The sequence below is a fragment of the Tauraco erythrolophus genome, chromosome 4, assembly GCF_009769465.1.
Source record: "Tauraco erythrolophus isolate bTauEry1 chromosome 4, bTauEry1.pri, whole genome shotgun sequence".
Taxonomy (NCBI): domain Eukaryota; kingdom Metazoa; phylum Chordata; class Aves; order Musophagiformes; family Musophagidae; genus Tauraco; species Tauraco erythrolophus.
Window position 1 is genome coordinate 724,197 of NC_141468.1, and position 20,330 is coordinate 744,526.

The 20,330-nt window shown below is 48.3% G+C and overlaps 1 protein-coding gene across 4 annotated transcripts in view; it reads right to left on the reverse strand.

Annotated features, from left to right (window-relative positions):
• The window catches only part of PPP6R2 (protein phosphatase 6 regulatory subunit 2), a 106,164-nt gene that overhangs the window by 9,923 nt on the left and 75,911 nt on the right, over window positions 1-20,330 (reverse strand). For all 4 annotated transcript variants that reach the window (XM_086611156.1, XM_086611159.1, XM_086611158.1 and 1 more), the window contains exons 13-22: window positions 17,285-17,400; window positions 16,359-16,444; window positions 15,965-16,045; window positions 13,811-13,908; window positions 9,846-9,903; window positions 8,258-8,385; window positions 7,007-7,182; window positions 5,402-5,564; window positions 4,928-5,016; window positions 3,228-3,435 (exon numbers count right to left, since the gene is read on the reverse strand). In XM_086611156.1, coding sequence (XP_086467282.1) covers window positions 3,228-3,435; window positions 4,928-5,016; window positions 5,402-5,564; window positions 7,007-7,182; window positions 8,258-8,385; window positions 9,846-9,903; window positions 13,811-13,908; window positions 15,965-16,045; window positions 16,359-16,444; window positions 17,285-17,400 — 1,203 coding nt within the window. The remainder of the gene's footprint in view (window positions 1-3,227; window positions 3,436-4,927; window positions 5,017-5,401; window positions 5,565-7,006; window positions 7,183-8,257; window positions 8,386-9,845; window positions 9,904-13,810; window positions 13,909-15,964; window positions 16,046-16,358; window positions 16,445-17,284; window positions 17,401-20,330) is intronic.

Here is a 20,330-nt window from a genome sequence, read left to right on the forward strand (position 1 = left end):
AGGCAGAAACAGAAAGGAAGCAAAGAAAGGAAGAAAAAGAAAACAGTAAAGATTGCTGAAAAAACAGACAAAAGGGTTAACTTTGCAACCGTACCCTCACGCCGTGTTCCTGCAGGAACGTTTCAAAAGCTACTTCAAAGAATATCATCACTGAATCATTTTCCCCGTAAAATTTAGATCAATACACAAAAAAGCAGGAGATTCTGTTCACCGTCAAAAGCACCTTTCTCAAGCCTAACACACACATTCTGAAGTTACCAAAGAGCAAGATGTGGCAATACTGGGAGCTCTTCAGTCTGAGAACTTCTGCAAAACTACTCATCTTTTCACAAGAAGCCACCACATAGAATCAGACATGGAAAAGGAAGTTAGCTAAATACATTTAAAGTAGAAAAGTTGCTTAAATACAACTGAAACACCTTCTTTGAGTATGATTTTTAAACTACTAATACAGCTACTTTAAGCACAAGTGCCATGAGGGACGTTCTGCTAAGCCTCACAGGGACGAGTGATTAACTTTCCAATTGATTTTGGAACTTTCGATTTTGGAGTTGGAATTCTGAGGCAGTACGGGCAGGCAGAGCAGTCAGCAGTTCAGATGATGACCACGGAGGGCTGGAGGCAGGTGCTGTAACATCTGGACCTTCCATGACCATGATGGCAGAATCCCCAGAGTCCTTGGGCAGCTCCAAGGAGTATGAAGGATCTCCACTGCAGATTTCAGTACTGCAGGGAGGGGAACAAGGAGAGGGAAGACCCATTTCTGCAGAAACAGGAACGCAGCGTGGCTGAAGTTTAGCACTTCTAGGGAAGCACTTTAGAAAGTCATCGAGAACCACATATTCAACCTGAAAAACTCTCCAACTTTTAGTATAGCTCATTTCCTTGGAATCATTACGGAATATGGTAAGAAACGACCATATTCACCACTGGCCATTGGAGCTTAACTGCATCTGTTGCAAGAAAAGGCCGACTGGTTTGGGAGAGCTGAGGATAGCAGGAAGCTTCCATGATTGTCACTGGTCAACAAGGCAACTCGTACACTGGGAGAAACCACTGAACAGATCTGGGGCAGCTGAAATCATCTACGTAACAGGTTTCTGTCTTCCCACAGCTTCTATTTTCGTTTTTGGCTACGGTTATAGTTGTGGACAGCTACAGACACCTTTAAAGTGGAGACTGTGGTTATCCAAGGATTTACTTTCTTTCCCAAAATGGAACTAGCTCTGTAGAACTGCCGTCACGCGAAACCAAGCAGGTTTGGGTTTGGAAGCCTTGTCCTTAGTGAAAGTGCTTGAGACACACACACTGATTTAGAGAGAAAAAACACATTCAGAATGACACTGCCTGAAACAGCAGCACAGCCCACAGCACCTAACCAGCCAAATCAGAAAAAAAACCATTTCCCCACCTGCTAGGAAATACATGGAAGATCCAAGAACATGCCAAAGAAGATGTACACTGCTACTGTGAATCAAGAGAGACACGTGTGTGATACCACTCTGCTCACCAAACTCTGCACTCAGAGAGGAAAAACATCTGGAGCACAGAGTTTGTTTTAGCTACACATGCCGATGGATTTAACTAGACATAATTCCAGTGCAATGAAAACTGGAAAAGGAGACGCTGCTGCCTTCAGCACAGCAGGCAGTATTCCTGCTTTCCTTGGCTTTCATTTTTCATAGATTTCATAGATTTCTAGGTTGGAAAAGACCTCAGAGATCATCGAGTCCAACCGTCCCTAATCCCCATTAAACCATATCCCTAAGTAGATCATCCACCCTTTTCTTAAACACATCCAGGGATGGGGACTCAACCACCTCCCTGGGCAGCCTTTTGGTGAAGCCCGTCTGCTCGGCCGTGCCACCCCAGTGCAAACTGACCCAACTCATCAAAACGGCTCTTCAGAGGCAATGGCTGTGAGCAAAGCCACCGCCGGCACCGCGCTCCTCCCGGGCACGGAGTAACGGCCGTCTGAGGTGAACATGGAAAATGAAAACCCATCGCAGGGACGAGAGGGAACGGCCTCAAGTTGCGCCAGGGGACATTTAGGTTGGATATCAGGAAAAATTTCTTTCCAGAGAGGGTTGTGAAGTGTTGGAACAGGCTGCCCAGGGAGGTGGTGGAGTCCCCATCCCTGGAGGGGTTTAAAAACCGGGTGGATTTGGTGTTGAGGAACATGGTTTAGGGACCCTGACAGTGCAGGGTGAATGGTTGGACTCGATGATCTTGAGGGTCCCTTCCAACCAGACGATTCCATGATTCTATGATTCAAAACCCAATTGGGAGCTGCCTAGCCAAACGTGCCTTTGGTTAACTTCCTCCTGGAATTTCACCTGGTTCTGTAATCCCGCTTGTTTTCCGAGCCACTGCTTTTTTAGCTCCGAGTAGCTATTTGCTGGGGTCGGCACACGTGCCGAGCAGCTCACGTTGACTACCCAAAAAAGCCAAATAACCACAACATTACGAAAAGTAAATACCTGTTCCTGAGCCAGATGTGTAAAATACAGGGGCTCCAACTAGTTAAATCCTACCCTACATGCCTGTAATGAACAGGAGGAAAAACTCCAAATATCTTAAAATTGGGTAATATTTCTGGAAGCACCAAAGTGAACTAGATGCTTATTGTTTGGAAAAGCATCAGATGATCAGATGCATCAGATGATGCTTTTCAGACTCAAGTGATCAGAGTCGGCTATGTTTGAGCACCTGCACCTCCAACCAAACTGCTGCCCAAAAGCTAACAAATCTCAGGGTCTATTTTATCCTTTTCTGGCATTTTTCATTACTTATTGTCTGTAACGTACTACTTTGGCAACAAGGGGAAAACGACATTTAAACCTTCCCCCTGCAGACCGCACACTGACTCCACGTCAGACCTGGCACCTGCCATCACGTGGGGCTTTGCTCCACTCTTCCGTGCGACCGGACCTGCCAGGAGCCCGGGCCCGGATCTCCTGTGCAGACAGACAGGCAGACAGACGGACAGTGCTCCTGTGACATGGCTCAGTGGCTAAACCCAGCCACAAACCTTTCTTAAAACAAACCTGTTCTAAATATTTTCTTAAAAACAAAACCCCTGTGACGAGAAAGCTGTAAGACACCCTCACACGGGACGTCTGGAACCACGGTGTCCAGAAGGGCCATGGAATTCGTGAAGCCCAGTGACACGAGGGGCTAACACCAGCGCAGAGCAGGACCCCCGCCCCAGGAGATCCCTTTCGCACCTGGTGAAAACAGCCTTCTCGTTTTTGGCATCCATGGTCAGCTTGATGGTCTCCTGGCCCGAGCCCGTGCTGATGGTTTCTGTGACGGTATCAGCTTTATCCTCCTCCTCGTCGCTGTCGGAGCCTCCGGAGGAGCTGCTGTCCGAGGCCACCAGCGGCGCTTTCCTCGTGACGCAGACGTTCCAAACGCAGGGAGAGGCAGTGCTGACTGGGAGGAGGAAGTAAAGCACATTGCAAAATGAACGAGACCCCAGCGCCAGCTCCCCAGGTACGACCCCGAGTAAGCACGGCGGTGTAAAACGGAGCGCTTACAACGACTGCAAATTCTGAGACAATATTTTCCGTGCGGATCCCACGGCACGTGATATTATTTTTGCAAGTAAGGGAAAAAAAAAAACCCACACAGCCCCACAAATCAGTGTTCTCCACTGCTAAACCACGCCTGGGGTTAACACCACCAGCAGAGGAGACTGTTTTCCTCGCTCGCTGAACGGTGACAGCTCTGAGCAGCGGGCTGAGGCTGTCCCCTGGGTCCCTGCTAACCCATCTCGGCTCCAACAACTCGCTGCGGCACAATTTAGGCAGCTGCCCTTCCTGAAGCATCCATTGGTTTCGATCCCACACGCACACCTGGCAAGGAAAACCCCTCACGGAAGAGGCCACGAAGCCCTGCAGCTTCAGAGAGCGTTCTGCTTCCCAAAGCCAGTGCCTGGATGGTTGAGTCCCCATCCCTGGATGTGTTTAAGAAAAGGGTGGATGATCTACTCAGGGATATGGTTTAATGGGGATTAGGGACGGTTGGACTGGATGATCTCTAAGGTCTTTTCCAACCTAGAAATCTATGAAATCTATGCTCACACAGACTGGTCGCTGCTGGGGCGCACACCTAAAGCCACCCCAGCCACTCTGAGCTCTGCTGACCTGCATCCCCAGCTCCGCTGGGAGAGCACACCGGAAAACGCACGTGGCAGGAAAAGGCACGGTGCTATCCCGCCCGTCAACATCCACCTCCCAGTGGCTGCTGCAGACAGAGGTTTAATTCAGCTCCACCAAAGTCTTTTGTTAAATTTTATTTTTCCTCGCTCAGAAAGGAGGAGGGAAAGAAATCAGACTGAAGCTGGCCAACTGGCTCAGCACGATCACCAAGCATGTCACCTACCCTGTCCTTTTAATTTTTGGCAAGTCATTTTATAAATCAATCATGCAGTTAATGTAGGGCTTTGGAGCAGTTTACAAATGAAGTGTCTCTGTGACAGCGACTCTCACTAACTTCAATTTCATTCTCTTCTTGCTGAATAATATTATTCCAACAAACACTCGGGATTTTCACCACTCTCAGGGTGGTGAGGCACTGGCACAGGTTGCCCAGAGAAGCTGTGGCTGCCCCATCCCTGGTAGTGTTCAAGGCCAGGTTGGATGGGGCTTTGGGCAACCTGGTGTAGTGGAGGGTGTCCCTGCCCATGGCAGGGGGGTCAGAACTGGATGGTCTTTGAGGTCCCTTCCAACCCAAACCATTCCATGATTCTGTGATTTCTGAGTTACTATTTTAACAGATTGATCTCTGTACGAAGGAGAGCCTTCAGGTCAGACAGGGCAGATGGCCCTGGAGGAAACTTCTCCCTACTAGACTCGGCATGCTCCGCAGAACTTCCAACAGCCTGAATAATGCATCTGTTTTGTCCTGTAACGTTCTCACTTACAGTTCTTGTCCTGACTCTGCTTCACGTTTCCATCCGAATCACTGCTTTCTGTGTCGACTGGAGAACTGCATCGTGGACCTGATTCTGAGCTGAAGTAGGGGGAAAAAGTCTTGAGAATGAAGTAAATCTCGGTTGTGCTTCCAAATATCCCCAACGGACGAAATCGTTAGGGCTTTTAACTTCCAAAAAACTTACTTATTTACTCATTTTATACTCCTAGAGTAGCAGCAGTGACGATACATAAATTATTCCTGAATCACAAGACATGAATGCTAACACCAGTTAGAAGCACCGGAAGGCAACGGGAAGTAGGAAGCCCTGATCCGGAATACTCGGACAATATTTCAAAATAAAAGGGGTAGCAAGGGGAAGGGAAAACGAAAAGATTACAGTCAGTGTGCTCCATGAAACCCTATTTCAAATGTTATTTCATTCAAAAGTCATGAAGAAAATGAAAGAACGCGTGCCTCTTACCAACAGAAAGGCTGGAAGTCTGTAAACTTCGCCCACCCTTTCTCCTCCGGCGTGGTGCTCTCCGGGGCTGCCGAATCCCAAACGCTCGACCCGACGTCCATGGCAACGCAGGGCACGGGGGGCTTGGCATTCACGGGCTCGAACACAGCTGTCCAGCCAGACCCTGCGGGCACGCAACAACAGACGGGAGTTCCTGGGAGCTTTCACAATCTTTGGCCATCTCAAAAATATTCCAAAGTGCTCCCAGAGACAAAAAAAGGAAGACCATCCAATGGCACTCTTCTGAAACCTACAGGAAGCTGCCTGTCTCACAGGTTATAGACAAGCAGCTTGAAAATCCCTCTTGTGATAAATATTAATGTTATGCACAAGAAAGGGGCACCAGTTAAGGAAAATGACATGACGAACGTCTTCGTTCCTTGAGCTGGTGACCTTCAGCTGAGCTCCAAGCACCTCAGTTCCCGGTCAGAAGCTCAGCGGCACGGTCTTCCAACCATGTCCATCACTAACTCTTTAATTTTGGGAATCACCAGTAAGGAATTGATATACAGATGAAAACGTTTAAGATCACAGAAGTGATCTTGAGCAACACTGAGAATGCAATTTGTTTTTACAGTCCCAGCCTACTCCTTATTCATTAGAACATACTTTTATTCCTACAAATCACAGATTTCTAAAAAGCATTTTCCATCACCTTTTCTCAAGAAAGGATTGCAGAGGTCTGCTGTGCCCACCGACTGGTGGGGAGATCCACCAGGGCTACGCTCACTCAAGAACTGACCCCACATTTGAGCCAAAGTCTCTAGAAGGGTCAGTGAACCGACACACTCCATCGCCAGGCTGCCACTTGTGTGGTTTATACTGGTTCTTCCTAAGAAGAACTGAAAACACGTGACACCACCAAACGGGTGCAGAGATGATTACTGGGATGACCACGCATGATGCTCACAGTTACAGTATGAAGACATCACTCGGAAAGAGAAATGTTTTAGAACTGAAAATGCTTCCACTGCATGAGGAATTAATGTTTGGGGTAACATTTTCACCCCTTTATTTCGCTTGACCGAATTTGTTCTGCTGACAACGCTGTGTGTCTCATGGACTTACACAGTATTATTTGCATCGTGATCTGGGAAAACGTTGTCCCTCTGCAGCCTCCCTCCAGGCACTGTAAGAATGGGTTTACAACATGCAAATCAAAACTAGAAAGGCAATTAGGCAGAAAAGGCAGCTACATGGAGCGTGGCAATGCTTGGCACGGGTCTGCACAAAACCCTTTACATTACAACGTAAGGAGTCAATGCCATAACCCTCCACTGACGTTTTGCTCATTAGAATTTGCACTAAAAGAGCCAGCAGTGCTCTTGTGCTGTGTGGTTGTCTCGGTGCACGTGAAGCATCACACTGCTGTTCCGAAGAAGCTGAGCAGGGTTCAACCTCACTAATGTTTCGGAGGCAAAAAACGAAGACTGAAATTCTCACTTCTCGTCTGCACAGGTGGAACGAGAGAACAGCCACAGAAACCTGGCAACGTGCTCCCTGCTCTTCTGCAGAGATGTGACAGACCTCATTTCAAACGGGATGACGCCGTTTTAAACTCTTTACCTTCAGAGGAGTCGGAGTCTTTCTGCTCAGAAATATTACTCTTGCTGTTGTTTGCTGAGGAAGGCGGCGGCTGCTGTTCTGCTTCCTCCTCTTCTTCAGAGTCCACACTGCCATCGTGATCTCCATTCTCAAGATCACTTTTTGACGAACTCTCTGAGGTCTGAGATGCTCCGAATCTACATTGCAGAACTCAGAATCAGAAAAACCCCTTACAGCAGGCAGAAAAACCCTTACGGCAGCCAAAAAAACCCTTACAGCAGCCAAAAAAAAACCCTCTAGCAGCCAAAAAACCCCTTACAGCAGCCAGTTCATCCCTCACCTGCTTCCTCCCTGCCCCAGGGAGAAAGCACAACTCGCGAGCCGGCCGAGCGATGCTGAGCGCCTTTTACAGGGCTTGTTTTCCCCAAAAATGCCAAGCTCAGGCTGGCAGCAGCGGGCACCGCTCCAGGTATTCCCACTCGAGCCCCCCAGGGCTTTACTTGTCAAAATGCATGTGCAGAGCTGTACTGGGAACTGTGCTGCAGTGACACATTCGGGGCTGGAGATCGCTACGAGCAGACACGAGAGTCGCAAAGGAGGGCAGCAGCAGTGCGGCAACAACTCTGGGCACGAGCAAGACCATCGGTTCATCTGTGCTACACAAATAGAAGTGAAGGTCCTGGCCATTTTCCTGTCTCATTTGATCATTTTCTCAGAATTATAGAAGTAACTTTATTTAATAACTGACTGTACCAAAGGGATGAGGAATTGTAAGTGATTTGCAACGCCAGCGATGCACCATGGGAGCTCACTCGTTCTCACGCAAAACATGACTTTTCTTTTTTTAACGTTTTGAAAAAGAATATTCTGTCTACTGCTCTGTCTTACAATTCTTTCAACCTCCTGCTCTCCAAGTATGAGGAAGGGACGAGGTTCTAGGTACGTCAAACTCAGGGTGGGGGTTTTGCAACATCTTTGACAACAGGCTCAGTAATCAGGTGCTTCCATCATTCCTGCGTTCCCTCAAACTGAATCGTGGTTCCACATTCAAGACAAACCACCACCTCTTTTTGCAGAAGTGTGCCATGGAAAGTATTCTGGTTTATGTCAGAAAAGGGCCTCGCAGCACATAAATAATAAATTATAATAAAACAATTAATAATAAATTATAATAAAACAAAAAATAATAAACCAATTAAGTGTTTAACTGAAATACACGGTTCCATGGCATTGGAGGGGGAAGGAATAATCGATCTTTTCTCTCCACCTTACCGTGTTCTTGATTTAACTTGGGTTGCATAGGTTATCTCCTTCTCTTCCCAGATATCTTCTTCCTCCTCGTTATCATCAAACTGCTGGATCCGCTCATTGCAGCAGGCTTCAAAGAGGGAAGCGTTGGGCTAAAACAATATTAAAAAGAAATCAAATTCCACCCATTCTTTGGAGGCAGAAACAAGAACTTCAATGATGAGGAGGCTCACAGAGCTGCATGTGTTCACAGCCAACACCATGAAGGTGCCTGTCTTTATTCCACTGCACATTCCAAGCTGTGCACAGGCAACGTTCAGCTGTGGAAGAGCAGGAACAGCAGAACAGGCTCCAAAGCAGCGAGCCCGTGACAGATCAAGAAAAAAACACAACAGTATCCTCGACCTACACCGCTTCCGGAACAGCAGGAACTCCTGCACGCTGCCTCACTGTTACAGGAATCTCTCTGCATCCCTCACAGCAGCAGGGACACAAAGTCACTGTAGAAGAGGGCTGGAAAAAACAACCTTAGGAATACATTTGCAAACTGACCAGCCTGGAACTGGGGGGAATAAAGGGATGCCATGCAGGCAAACTGTCCCGCCTGGATCCACAGTGCAATTTCTTTCGAGGGCTGCATCGTTCTCGACAGAACTGCAGGGAGCTTCTCAGCAAACAGCACAACACTTAACTCACGTGCACACCCCCCTCCACAGCACACAACCCGCCACCCTGGCAGTGCCAGGTTTCAGGGCGGTGGAGCAGGTGTGTGCACCAACACACCCGGGGTCTGCCCGTCTGAGCAGTTCCAAGATGCACCAAGTGGTGCCTTCCAGATGGTGCACAGCCCGAAACCACAGCTGCGCTTGAATTCCATCACACACAGCAACTGCCTGCTCAGGAAAAAACCAAGTTAAGAGGAGCAGATAAACAGCTCCTGGTGGCTGCAGCCTTAGTGGACACATTCAAGAAGAAAACAAATTTTCTGTATCTACAGAGCACCGCCTAGAGCAGCCAGAAGAGAGAAGAAAAACTCTCTGCAGTACTGTTTAAGTTTAAAAAAAATATTTTAAGACTAAAGAAATCCAAGTCTTAGTATTGGCAAAAACAAGCTCCAGTGACATGAGCCTGGCACCACCTCTTTTAGCCACTGCCCAGCTCCTGCACTGAGCATGGATTTAGGCCAATAAAAGAGAAAAGGCAAGAGGCAGCGTGGCAATGTTTACACCCACACGAAGCCCAGTCCTCTACTTGCATTTTTTTCCCAGTCTGTGTATGGAACGATTATCAGAGTGAAAATAGGACAACAGATTCACACGGGAGGTGGGGGGCAGAGAGAGACAGATTCCCCCAACGGAGAGAGTACGTACTACTGCGGAGGCTTCTCAACAGTGCAAGGAAACGCAGGGAGATTCTCCAAGGGTGCATGTCGTACCCCAGTTCCTTAACTGGACTCAGCTACGAGCCCAGTTACCAGTTTTTGTTTACCAAAATAACATACCAAGTCGTTTTCCTTTCAAAACGACAACAGCCAATCCAAGCACGACCCCACTTGCCAGAATCCGCCCGATAAACAATAAACATGGATAAACATCCCAAAATACCCACTTACACTGTCGTCATCTGCGTCTATATTGAAGTTGATCTCTGCGATCCTGTCGAAGGGAGCGCTGCAAAAAGAAGGGAAAGCGGCGTCAGCGACGGCACGGAGTGACAAAGCCCCTCTGCAGCCCCGACACGACACCGGAGGGCAGCGAGCCACGGAGATGCTTTGCACAACCAGCAACGCCTCCTGCACGCGAACAGTCACGTCTGCCTCATGTGCAATGGTCTCCTCTCCCTGAGGCGAAAGATGGATGGGGAAGAGCAACTGACATCATCTACCTTGACTTATCCAAAGCATTTGATACTGTCCCACACGACATCCTTGTCTCTAAACTGGAGAGACGTGGATCTGATGGATGGACCCCTCGGTGGATAAGGAATTGGCTGGATGGTCACACTCAAAGAGTTGTGGTCAACAGTTCAATGTCCATGTGGTGGCCAGTGATGAGTGGTGTTCCTCAGCGGTCAGTACTGGGGCCAGTGCTATTTAACATCTTTGTTGGCGACATGGACAGTGGGATCGAGTGCACCCTCAGCAAGTTTGCAGATGACACCAAGTTGTGTGGTGTTGTGGACACGCTGGAGGGAAGGGATGGCATCCAGAGGGACCTGGACAGGCTCAAGAAGTGGACCCATGTGAACCTCGTGAGGTTCAACAAGGCCAAGTGCAAGGTCCTGCACATGGGTCGGGGCAATCCCAAGCACAAGCACAGGCTGGGCGGAGAATGGATCGAGAGCAGCCCTGAGGAAAAGGACTTGGCAGTGCTGGTGGGTGAGAAGCTCAACATGAGCCGGCACCGTGCGCTGGCAGCCCAGAGAGCCACCCGTGCCCTGGGCTGCACCCAGAGCAGCGTGGGCAGCAGGGCGAGGGAGGGGATTCTGCCCCTCTGCTCTGCTCTCCTGAGACCCCTCCTGGAATACTGCGTTCAGCTCTGGGGTCCCCAATGTCAGAAGGACATGGAGCTGCTGGAGCGGGTCCAGAGGAGGCCATGAAGATGATCCAAAGGTTGGAGCACGCCTGCTATGGAGACAGGCTGAGAGAGTTGGGGCTGTTCAGTCTGGAGAAGAGAAGGCTCTGGGGTGATCTTATTGCAGCCTTCCAGTACCTAAAGGGGCTACAGGAAAGCAGGAGAGGGGCTTTGGACAAGGGGGTGGAGTGACAGGACACGGGGCAATGGATTTAAACTGAAAGAGGGGAGATTTAGATTGGATATAAGAAATTTTTCACTCTGAGGGTGGTGAGGCACTGGCACAGGTTGCCCAGAGAAGCTGTGGCTGCCCCATCCCTGGCAGTGTTCCAGGCCAGGTTGGATGGGGCTTTGGGCAACCTGGTGTAGTGGAGGGTGTCCCTGCCCATGGATATATCACCCAGCTGGCTTGTATTGGTAATCACCTAATTAAGGTTTAGGCTCTGCCTACAAAAGGCAGGCCATTTCCTCCTGGCTGTGGGAGATGCAATGACATCCTTGGAGCTGCGGCCTGGGCTGGTGAGCAACACCTGCCCATGGCAGGGGGGTTGGAACTGGATGATCTCTGAGGTCCCTTCCAACCCAAACCGCTCTGTGATTCTATGATTCCCTGGTTCTCTCCAATGGAACCAAATCTTATAGAAAAAAAACCAAATTAATTAAAAAGAGAAGGAGCTGCCTGATCTGGGGTTCCAGTCCCATGTTCAGCCCAGAATTCCACTGGCTTCCTCAGCATGAGACAAGCCCCAGAGACGGGACTGAATCCTGCACGGTGGGGACGTATCCGGAAACATCCACCTGGTTTAACAGAATCACAGCAGCTTCAGGGAATCTTAGTGTACGAGTGGCTCAACAACCCTGCCACGTTCCTACGGCACGAGCGCTGCAAAAATCCTTCAATAACCCATTTTCTGATTCGGACCCGGGAGAGTCTGTGCTGAGGACAGCAGAGGGTGCTCCAGGGCAAGAAACTCCAGCCCACGCAGTCTTTTGTCACCGTGTCTCCACGGCTGGACGCTGGTGTTTTCTTTTAAAGACTGTTCAGTTAATTAAAAATTCTGCCATGCGAAGCACCAGGACGCTGAAACATGATTAATTCTTCTTAAAATATTCAAATTCGTTATCTGCAAGATATCTGCAATTATCTGCAAGATTTTCTCCCTTTCTGATCGCAAAAACAGAGAAGGTGGGGCGTCCCAGTTACAGGTTCAGTTTTACTTTCACTTTTAAAAGGGACATTAGCGACCTGGAGCAGCTCCTCGCGTGAGTTAACTCTTCCTCTCCACGCACACACACACACACGAGTTCGATATTTGCTGGTAACAAGTGAAAAGTGTATTTTGTTTTTAAAAAATGCGTAGAACTAAGTAATCCGTGTTCACTTCAACTCTCATTCTAGTCCAGAACTTTTTGGCCTTATTAAACTTCTGGACATCTACAATGCTCAGGAAAAAAAAAAGACAGGAAAGCTGGACTCCAAAATCTTTCCCTGTGTTAGGATACAGCTCCCAACGATTTGGCAAACACCTTCACGGAGTTCCTACGGCCCCAGGGATCTTATGACTCTCCACTTAAATCCATGTTTGAAACAACTCGGAAGCAGCCCAACTATTTCCACATTTGCCATTTCTGTTAAGACATTCCACGGAGCCAAACCGCGGCTGAAAAGATGGTCTGAGTAGAACCAGCAACAGATTCCTCAATAAATCAGAGCTGGAGCAGCCAACGGGTGGGAGCGATGTGGCATGCCCAGAGCTCTCCGGGCTAAAAGCTCCCTGTTTGTGCCAGGACTGCGGGACAGCAGGAGCCTGCAGTTCTCCGCAGAGCAGCCCCCAGACCCGCTGGCTGTGGGTACCAGCCCTGGGATGGCACGTGCACGGGTACTACAGGTATCAGCCCGGGATGGCACTTGCACGGGTACTGCGGGTACCAGCCCAGGATGGCACGTGCACGGGTACTGTGGGTACCAGCCCAGGATGGCATGTGCACGGGTATTGCGGGTACCAGCCCTGGGATGGCACGTGCATGGGTACTGTGGGTACCAGCCCGGGATGGCACGTGCACGGGTACTGCGGGTACCAGCCCTGGGATGGCACATGCATGGGTACTGCAGGTACCAGCCCCGGGATGGCACGTGCACGGGTACTGCAGGTACCAGCCCGGGATGGCACGTGCATGGGTACTGCGGGTACCAGCCTGGGATGGCACGTGCACGGGTACTGCGGGTACCAGGCTGGGATAGCACATGCACGGGTACTGCGGGTACCAGACCCGGGATGGCATGTGCACGGGTACTGGGGGTACCAGCCCAGGATGGCACGTGCACGGGTACTGCAGGTACCAGCCTGGGATGGCACATACATGGGTACTGCAGGTACCAGCCTGGGATGGCACGTGCACAGGTACTGCGGGTACCAGCCCAGGATGGCACGTGCACGGGTACTGCCACGTTCTCTCCCCATCACCTCCACACGACAGATAATTGCTTTGACTGAGACCAGCATTGCCATGGGAGGAAAGTGAATGGGCAAAACTGACGAGCAGCAAAGCCACTGGGCATCCTCCCGGAGCACTTTTCCATCAATAAGCACACACTAAATAGTCACCATTTCTGAACCATTACGGACAAGCGGGATAATTCCAGTCCCAGTAATTTCCTTGGCTACAGTTTTCCAGGCGAGACGATGAGCTGCAGCTTTAACCAGACTACAGCAGCTGCTCCGTGAAAGCAGCACCACTTCCCAACGCCGAATTCGGGAAGTCGCGTCACATTAAACCCACCTGTATCTGCCGCCTTTGGCTCCTGCCTTATCTGTGTTTCCTCCTTCCTAAGGGAGAAAATGGCTACATTTTCCCATGGACTCCATCAGAACACTGTTCTTCTACTCCCAGTTTCAGTAAGGACTTAAAGCCACTGGAGAATATCTGCTTAATTGCCTCGCTTCGCTTTCTGCGCCATTAAATTTATCCGTCATAGGAGCCTCCTGAAGTTTCATAAACTTACTTGATATTGTCATCCTGGTCTGCAAACTCCTCATCGTTAAAGCCAAACTGATCCACGAAGTTGGCTGTCATCTGCTGGATCTGGTACTCGGAGAAGGCCTGAGCAACAGAACCCAAAAAGAGCCTCATTAAGGTGTCCAAGGATATCCAGTTCAGGTGGCTGAAACACGTACTCCAAAAAGCATTAAAATCATAGAAATCTGATGAACTTGGAGAAATCACCTACTTCAACCCCCTTTCTCAAAGCAGGATCAAACAGACTTCTGCAGGTCCTGCACAGATGCTTCTCTGACCTGCGCTTAACTTCTTCCGAAGAGAGTTATGAAATTTTCCAAGGAAATCATTTGTTGGCTTCATTATTCTATCTGAATGTTGCATTGGGGTTTTTTCATTTGTTTGTCTTCCCCTGATGCACTATGAAATGGCAGGGGGGTAGGGACTGGATGATCTTTGAGGCCCCTTCCAACCCAAACCATTCTATGATTCTATGAAATGATTTAAACTGAAAGAGGGCAGATTTAGGTTAGATATAAGAAATAAATTCTTTACATTGAGGGTGGGGAGGCACTGGCACAGGTTGCCCAGAGAAGCTGTGGCTGCCCCATCCCTGGCAGTGTTCAAGGCCAGGTTGGATGGGGCTTTGGGCAACCTGGTGTAGTGGAGGGTGTCCCTGCCCATGGCAGGGGGGTTGGAACTGGATGATCTCTGAGGTCCCTTCCAACCCAAACCATTCCGTGATTCTATGATTCTAAATCACTTCTGAAGCTCACTGCCTCCAACTGGACATTCACCAAGGAGGATGGAAGAATTACTCCAGATGTCTCTGAGACAACACTCCCACCTATCATATGTTTGGCTTCCCACAGCAGATTGGGTCTTCTATTTTTCAGCTTGCAGCCCAGGATAATTGCCCAGATACGCTTGTGGTCACATTCTTGCCCACCCGCTCATGCCTCATTCTCTGTTTACGAAAAGGATCGCTTCTGCCTCCAAACAGAACCTCATACTTGCTCTTAAGCATTGCATTTCATGGGGTTTTCCAGCTCATTTCTCCTGTTTGGAGGACAATTCTGAACACTGGGAGGCAGCCCACTCCAGCTGCAGCCAAGTGCTTCAAACATGCATCTCTGCAGCTGCACTTTGTCGTGACTCCACCGGAGGTGACACGAAGTACCCATGTTCCTGCCTGAGGAGTTCTGCAGGCTCCTGTCAATATTTCTTTTGATACTTGTCACAGTAAAAGACAAAAGATTTTTTTCTTTTACAAAGGCAATGCATTTTTCCTTTTTTAATGCACTTTCTAAGTATCAGCTGAGAAAAATATAAGATATTTGTAATGCCAGAGTAGACAGCCAGAGTATTTGGACAAAATAATAACTGTAAACTGTTTTCAGCTCATTTTTACTGTTAATGGATTTCAGATTGAGATTGTCTCTTTACTCCCCACCAGCAGCTTCCTAAGAAACAGGTTGCAACTCGTATGTTCTGCTAACGCTCTTTATGTTTTCAGCACCAAAAAAGGTTGGAAAAACTGGTCTAAATGCTTCACCCTGAAAAGCAGTTTCCATATGTTTGATGGACCTTTAGCAGAGCACCTCAGATTCTGAGGATCTTGAGATCTTTGCTAAATGCAAGTGAACTTTAATTACCTTCATTTCTTCTTAAGTCAAGGGTTTTTACTGCTCTTACTGCTAATACTTTTCACTGCTAACATTTTAGTACGGCTCTTTAGTTTGTAGTAGAGGTCTGCACAGCCCACGAGGAAGCACAACCCCTCTATCAGCTCCAGTTCTACTGCTGGTAAGTGATGCACATCACCTTGTTGGCTGGGAACTACAGCAACTCGGCGCAGGTGGTCTACACCATCAGGACCACCCAACCCCATAGTAGTGTGGGGACAACCAGGGAAAGAGGAAGAAACAGGCAGTGTCTCACAGGAACGTGAGATGCATCATGCATCGGGACTGGCATGCAGTCTGAGCCAAATTTATTCCCAGCTGGAGTTTGGACCACGTAAGTAACTACACTGGGAAAACACAAAATGAGCTGAACACACTGAGGAGAATTTAGGAAGTTGCTCTGTACTAGGATGGATTAAGGGTGAATCAGAGGAGCAAGCTTCCCAGGAATAGTGAAGAGCGTGTTGTCAACTCACCTGCTGGAGAGAAAGCTCATTGGGAAAAGCACTCTCAATGTCTTCATCCTCACTGGAAGAGTGCAGATGGTGAGTGCTCACCTGGAAAACGTAGGGAAACAAAAAAAGCAGGAGTAAAGCTAAGAAAGCTCAAATACTTTCACTCCACACATACAACCAAAGAGCAAACTGCCCAGCAGGCAGGAAGCGTTCCAACGAATAACTCGGAAATGTGGGCTGCAGTTTACCAACATGCATCAGAGCTGCTGCTGCTTGAAGAACTATTATGGAGCATGTTCTCTACAAATGCTATTGCCCATGCAAGCCTGCTTCACAAAAACAGGCAAAAGAAGAAAAAGAACCAGCAAACTCTTCTTATTTTTAGTTAAAGAAACCACAACATCACTGCTCTCACCAAATCCACTGTATTCCTCCTGTTTGTTTCTGTCAGCGTCTCTTCCACAAAACTCTCCCATCTCCCTCTGCAATCTTCAGGCAGCTCTGTAACAAAAAGGTCAGCGTAAAGATTGCCACGACTGAGGAGAAGGATGGAAGCCAGTCACTTAGCCTCACTGGCTACCTGGAAGTGTTTGAGCAGACACCTACACTGCACGTGAGCTAGCCATGCACGGGTCTGTAAGTGCTCTGCGAAGTGAATCACATTTTACTTGTCGTTTCCTAAAAATGCTAAATTCTGCAGGGAAAGGAGCATCTTCCATCAGGCCAACCAGAAAGACGTTACCAGGCTTAACAACTTTACATGGCTTGTGGAGTTATGGTTGGCTCAAGACACAAAACTTCTACGACTTTCTGAAAACCAGCACACGTGTGACTGGAGTTCTACTCTTTCCTTCCTTTTCTTTCACGGTGATCGTGGTGGGTTGATGCCAGCCAGCAACTAAGCACCCAGCCAGCTGCTCGCTCACTCCACCCTACACAGCAGGAGAGAGGAGAGAACTGGAATACCAAAAGTGAGAAAAACTCACGGGCTCAGACGAAGAAAAGTTTAATAAGTGAAGAAAAGAGAAAAAAACCCCAAACAAACCAAGTGATGCAAAGGCACTCAACTCAACACCTCCCACCATCAGACTGCTGGTCAGCCAGTCTCCGAGCAGGAGCTACCTCGGGAAGACTGTGCCCCCCAGTTGCTACTGCTGAGTGCATGGCACGGAATGCCCCTGCAGTCAAGCCAGGGCAGCTGTCCAGCCGTGTGTCCCCCCCCCCCCAGCCTCTCATCCATTGCCACCCGTCCCCCGGGGTGGGGACAGAGCGTGCCAAGAGCGAGCCCTGGCGTGGGCAGGCCCTGCTCAGTGGTGTGTTACCAAGGAGAGGAGCGTGTACCTTTAATGAACTCACTGATCTGAGCCTGCATGGGGCCCTTCTCCATGTTCTGCACCACGGCGTTGGCTATCCGGGTGAGGTGGCCCATATTGCCTCGCCTCATGCCACCTTCTGCCCTGAAAAGAGAAACAGCCAGTAGCAACATAACCAGGCACCAGGGACCCCCGGGCACAGTCACAGCTGCTGTCACAACCCAGACATGCCACGGGCCCCCCACTGGTGCAACGGTCTGATGTCCGTACACGTCCCTGCACGCAGGGTTAGTGCAGAAGGCAGAGCAAAGGATGAGCAGGAATGCTCCCTGCTCACGCAGCCAGGGCATGAGATCTAAGGAAGAAATTCTTCCCTCTGAGGGTGCTGAGGCACTGGCACAGGTTGCCCAGAGAAGCTGTGGCTGCCCCATCCCTGGCAGTGTTCAAGGCCAGGTTGGATGGGGCTTTGGGCAACCTGGTGTAGTGGAGGGTGTCCCTGCCCATGGCAGGGGGGTTGGAACTGGATGATCTTTGAGGTCCCTCCCAACCCAAACCGTTCTGGGATTCTGTAAGAGATCTCTCATGCCCTCTGAATGCACTGGGTACAATTTTAGCCAGTTATGAAGAGTAAGCTGCTCAAGTGCATTGAAAGACCAGTGCAGAACTAACTCTGGCTATAATTTCCACTAAAGAAAACTCACAGCAGTAAGAATTTACATCACTACTACTGAAAAAGCTTTAGAGTTTTGTTTGCAATTAAAGTATGAAGCAGATGAATTCAAGAGAACAAAAGACACTAATCTACCAGCATTAGATTTCCTCCTTACAAAAAAAATAATCTAAGCCCCTAACACTAAGTCCAAGCAGCTTCTAAGTCACTTTTCTTTGAATCTTCGTTGGTTCCCCTTCACTGGATAGCAAAGAAGCAATCTGAAAATCAGGGGATGAAAAGCCTGAAATAATTCTGCTTTTCACAGTACCCAGAGAAGGACTGATGAGATTTGGGAAGGAAAACGTAAACCCTTGCAGCACATTCCCAGTAAGAAATTTCACAGTACCACGTTTCAAAACAGCATTTCTGCCTTTAAACTGGCAGGTGCTGAAAAGAAGCCTGGACAAAACTCTTACACACAATGCCATGATTCACTGCTACATTACTAAAAACCATCCCAAATCCTGAAGTCAAATCCAGAAATTGTTATTTCTTGATGCAGCACAGGGAGCACGCCAGGCTGACTTCAGCCACCACAAATAAAACTGGTGGGTCAGAACCAAACCAGGCAAAAATAAAACCCTCATGAAGAGGATGACAAGAAGTTCCCACCTCGTGCCACTAAGTCGCCAGCTGTAAAACAAAGTTTTTTTCTGAGATGCTAACGGAGCAACGTGCAATAAAGGATTTCTTGGGAGAGGGGAAGAAATTAAATAAATGAGAGTTAATTTTGAGCTGGTATGCAGTGCCCACATGAAATCTCCTCTACCCTTTCCTGCAAAGCCATCAGTGGCAGCTCTCCTGATCACACACAGTTACAGCTACATTTTACAGCTTTTTTTATGACCCCCACGCCTCTTGAAAAGCGTAATCATCACCTCCTGAAGCTCTAAAAAGGATAAGTTTATACTGAAATTATCTCAGACTTGCCCCTAATGTTGGAGCTGCATGTGCAGGCACGGAGATGGTTTGGAAAGCAAACCTGCCTCATCCCTCCCCATGTTCCTATAGCAAAAACCAGAATAAAAACCCAACGCAAACTATACCTGTACATCCGCCCTATGGTAAGGGCAGCACTCTAACCCCAAACTCAGGGTTTAGAGCTATTCAAATACAAGGAACACCTGGAAATGGGTTCCCAATGCTACGCTACAGCCTTTTGCACTCTCTAAAAATGTATGTTTTTCAGCAAACATGCACGCCTCAGCCTTCCCAAAAACTGGAAGCGCACGGCGACACATGCTGCACCCGTGCTCTTGGGCTGCGTGCTCTGGGAGGGCCAGCACGATGCTTTTTTTCTGAGTTGAGCAGTCCTTAACACTCTGCTGGGATCCATCAGCAAACAGCAAAATTAACCTTCATTTCAACACTTTCGAATGCTTTTTATCAACCGTGCCACAACTGGTGGTTACTGGTTTACCTGAGCAGGAAGGCAAACAAGGATGTGCTACGGTAAACCGACGTTACACTGATGACCAGACTTACTGTATTTTAAATTCTAATTAACTAGGCAGATCAAATGTAATTACCTAGGCAGATCAAATGGACTGCAGCTAAAGAATTGTGCAGGTTACCTAGAAATTAAATGCTAGTATTACAAAGTCCTTCATCAAGAATACATGGAGTAACTAAAAGAACTCATGGATAAATTCCATGACCCAACAGGAAAATATATTACCCCCATTCTTGCTGATGATTTTTAAGAAATACTTCCCAAGCTCTGAGTTTGGAATCTCTGACCCTGGGGCTCCCAGTGCTTCACTCCAGCTCCTCACTGGATGCAGACAATAATCTTCATATAAACTCAAACTCCTTAAAGCACCCCAGCTGAGATACCCCTCGGTAACTCAGCATTTTTGTCTTGCCATTAAAATTCCTTCCAGTGTGGTGACTGGAATCGTTTGGCATGAAATATGTATGAGCTCTAGCTCCTATCTGATTTCATTAGGAAAACTCTTAAGCAGCAACCACAGCTATTTCTGTTACCTACCAAACTGCACAATGATAGTTGTGCAACGAACCCATCAGCAAAATCTGTTATCAACAGCCCCAGGGGTTGCAAGAGGGAAAAGCAAAAAAAACCCCCAACCAAATCAAACAAACAAAAAAAAACACCCCACAAAACCAATTCTGGCCTGACAGTGACCCTACTGTAATGACAGTGGGACTACAGAGCACTGTGGAACTGTATGGAGCTTAAAATAGTGAGGGAGGACCAAAACATTTACATGGACACAGAAACAGAAGCCCAGATAATATTCTCACTTTAACATGTTTTAGGTTTTTTAAAGTATTAAGTTCTTATCATCATTGTGATCAGCATGAAATCTAGGTGGTTTATAAAGTTAGAATATTAAATGTG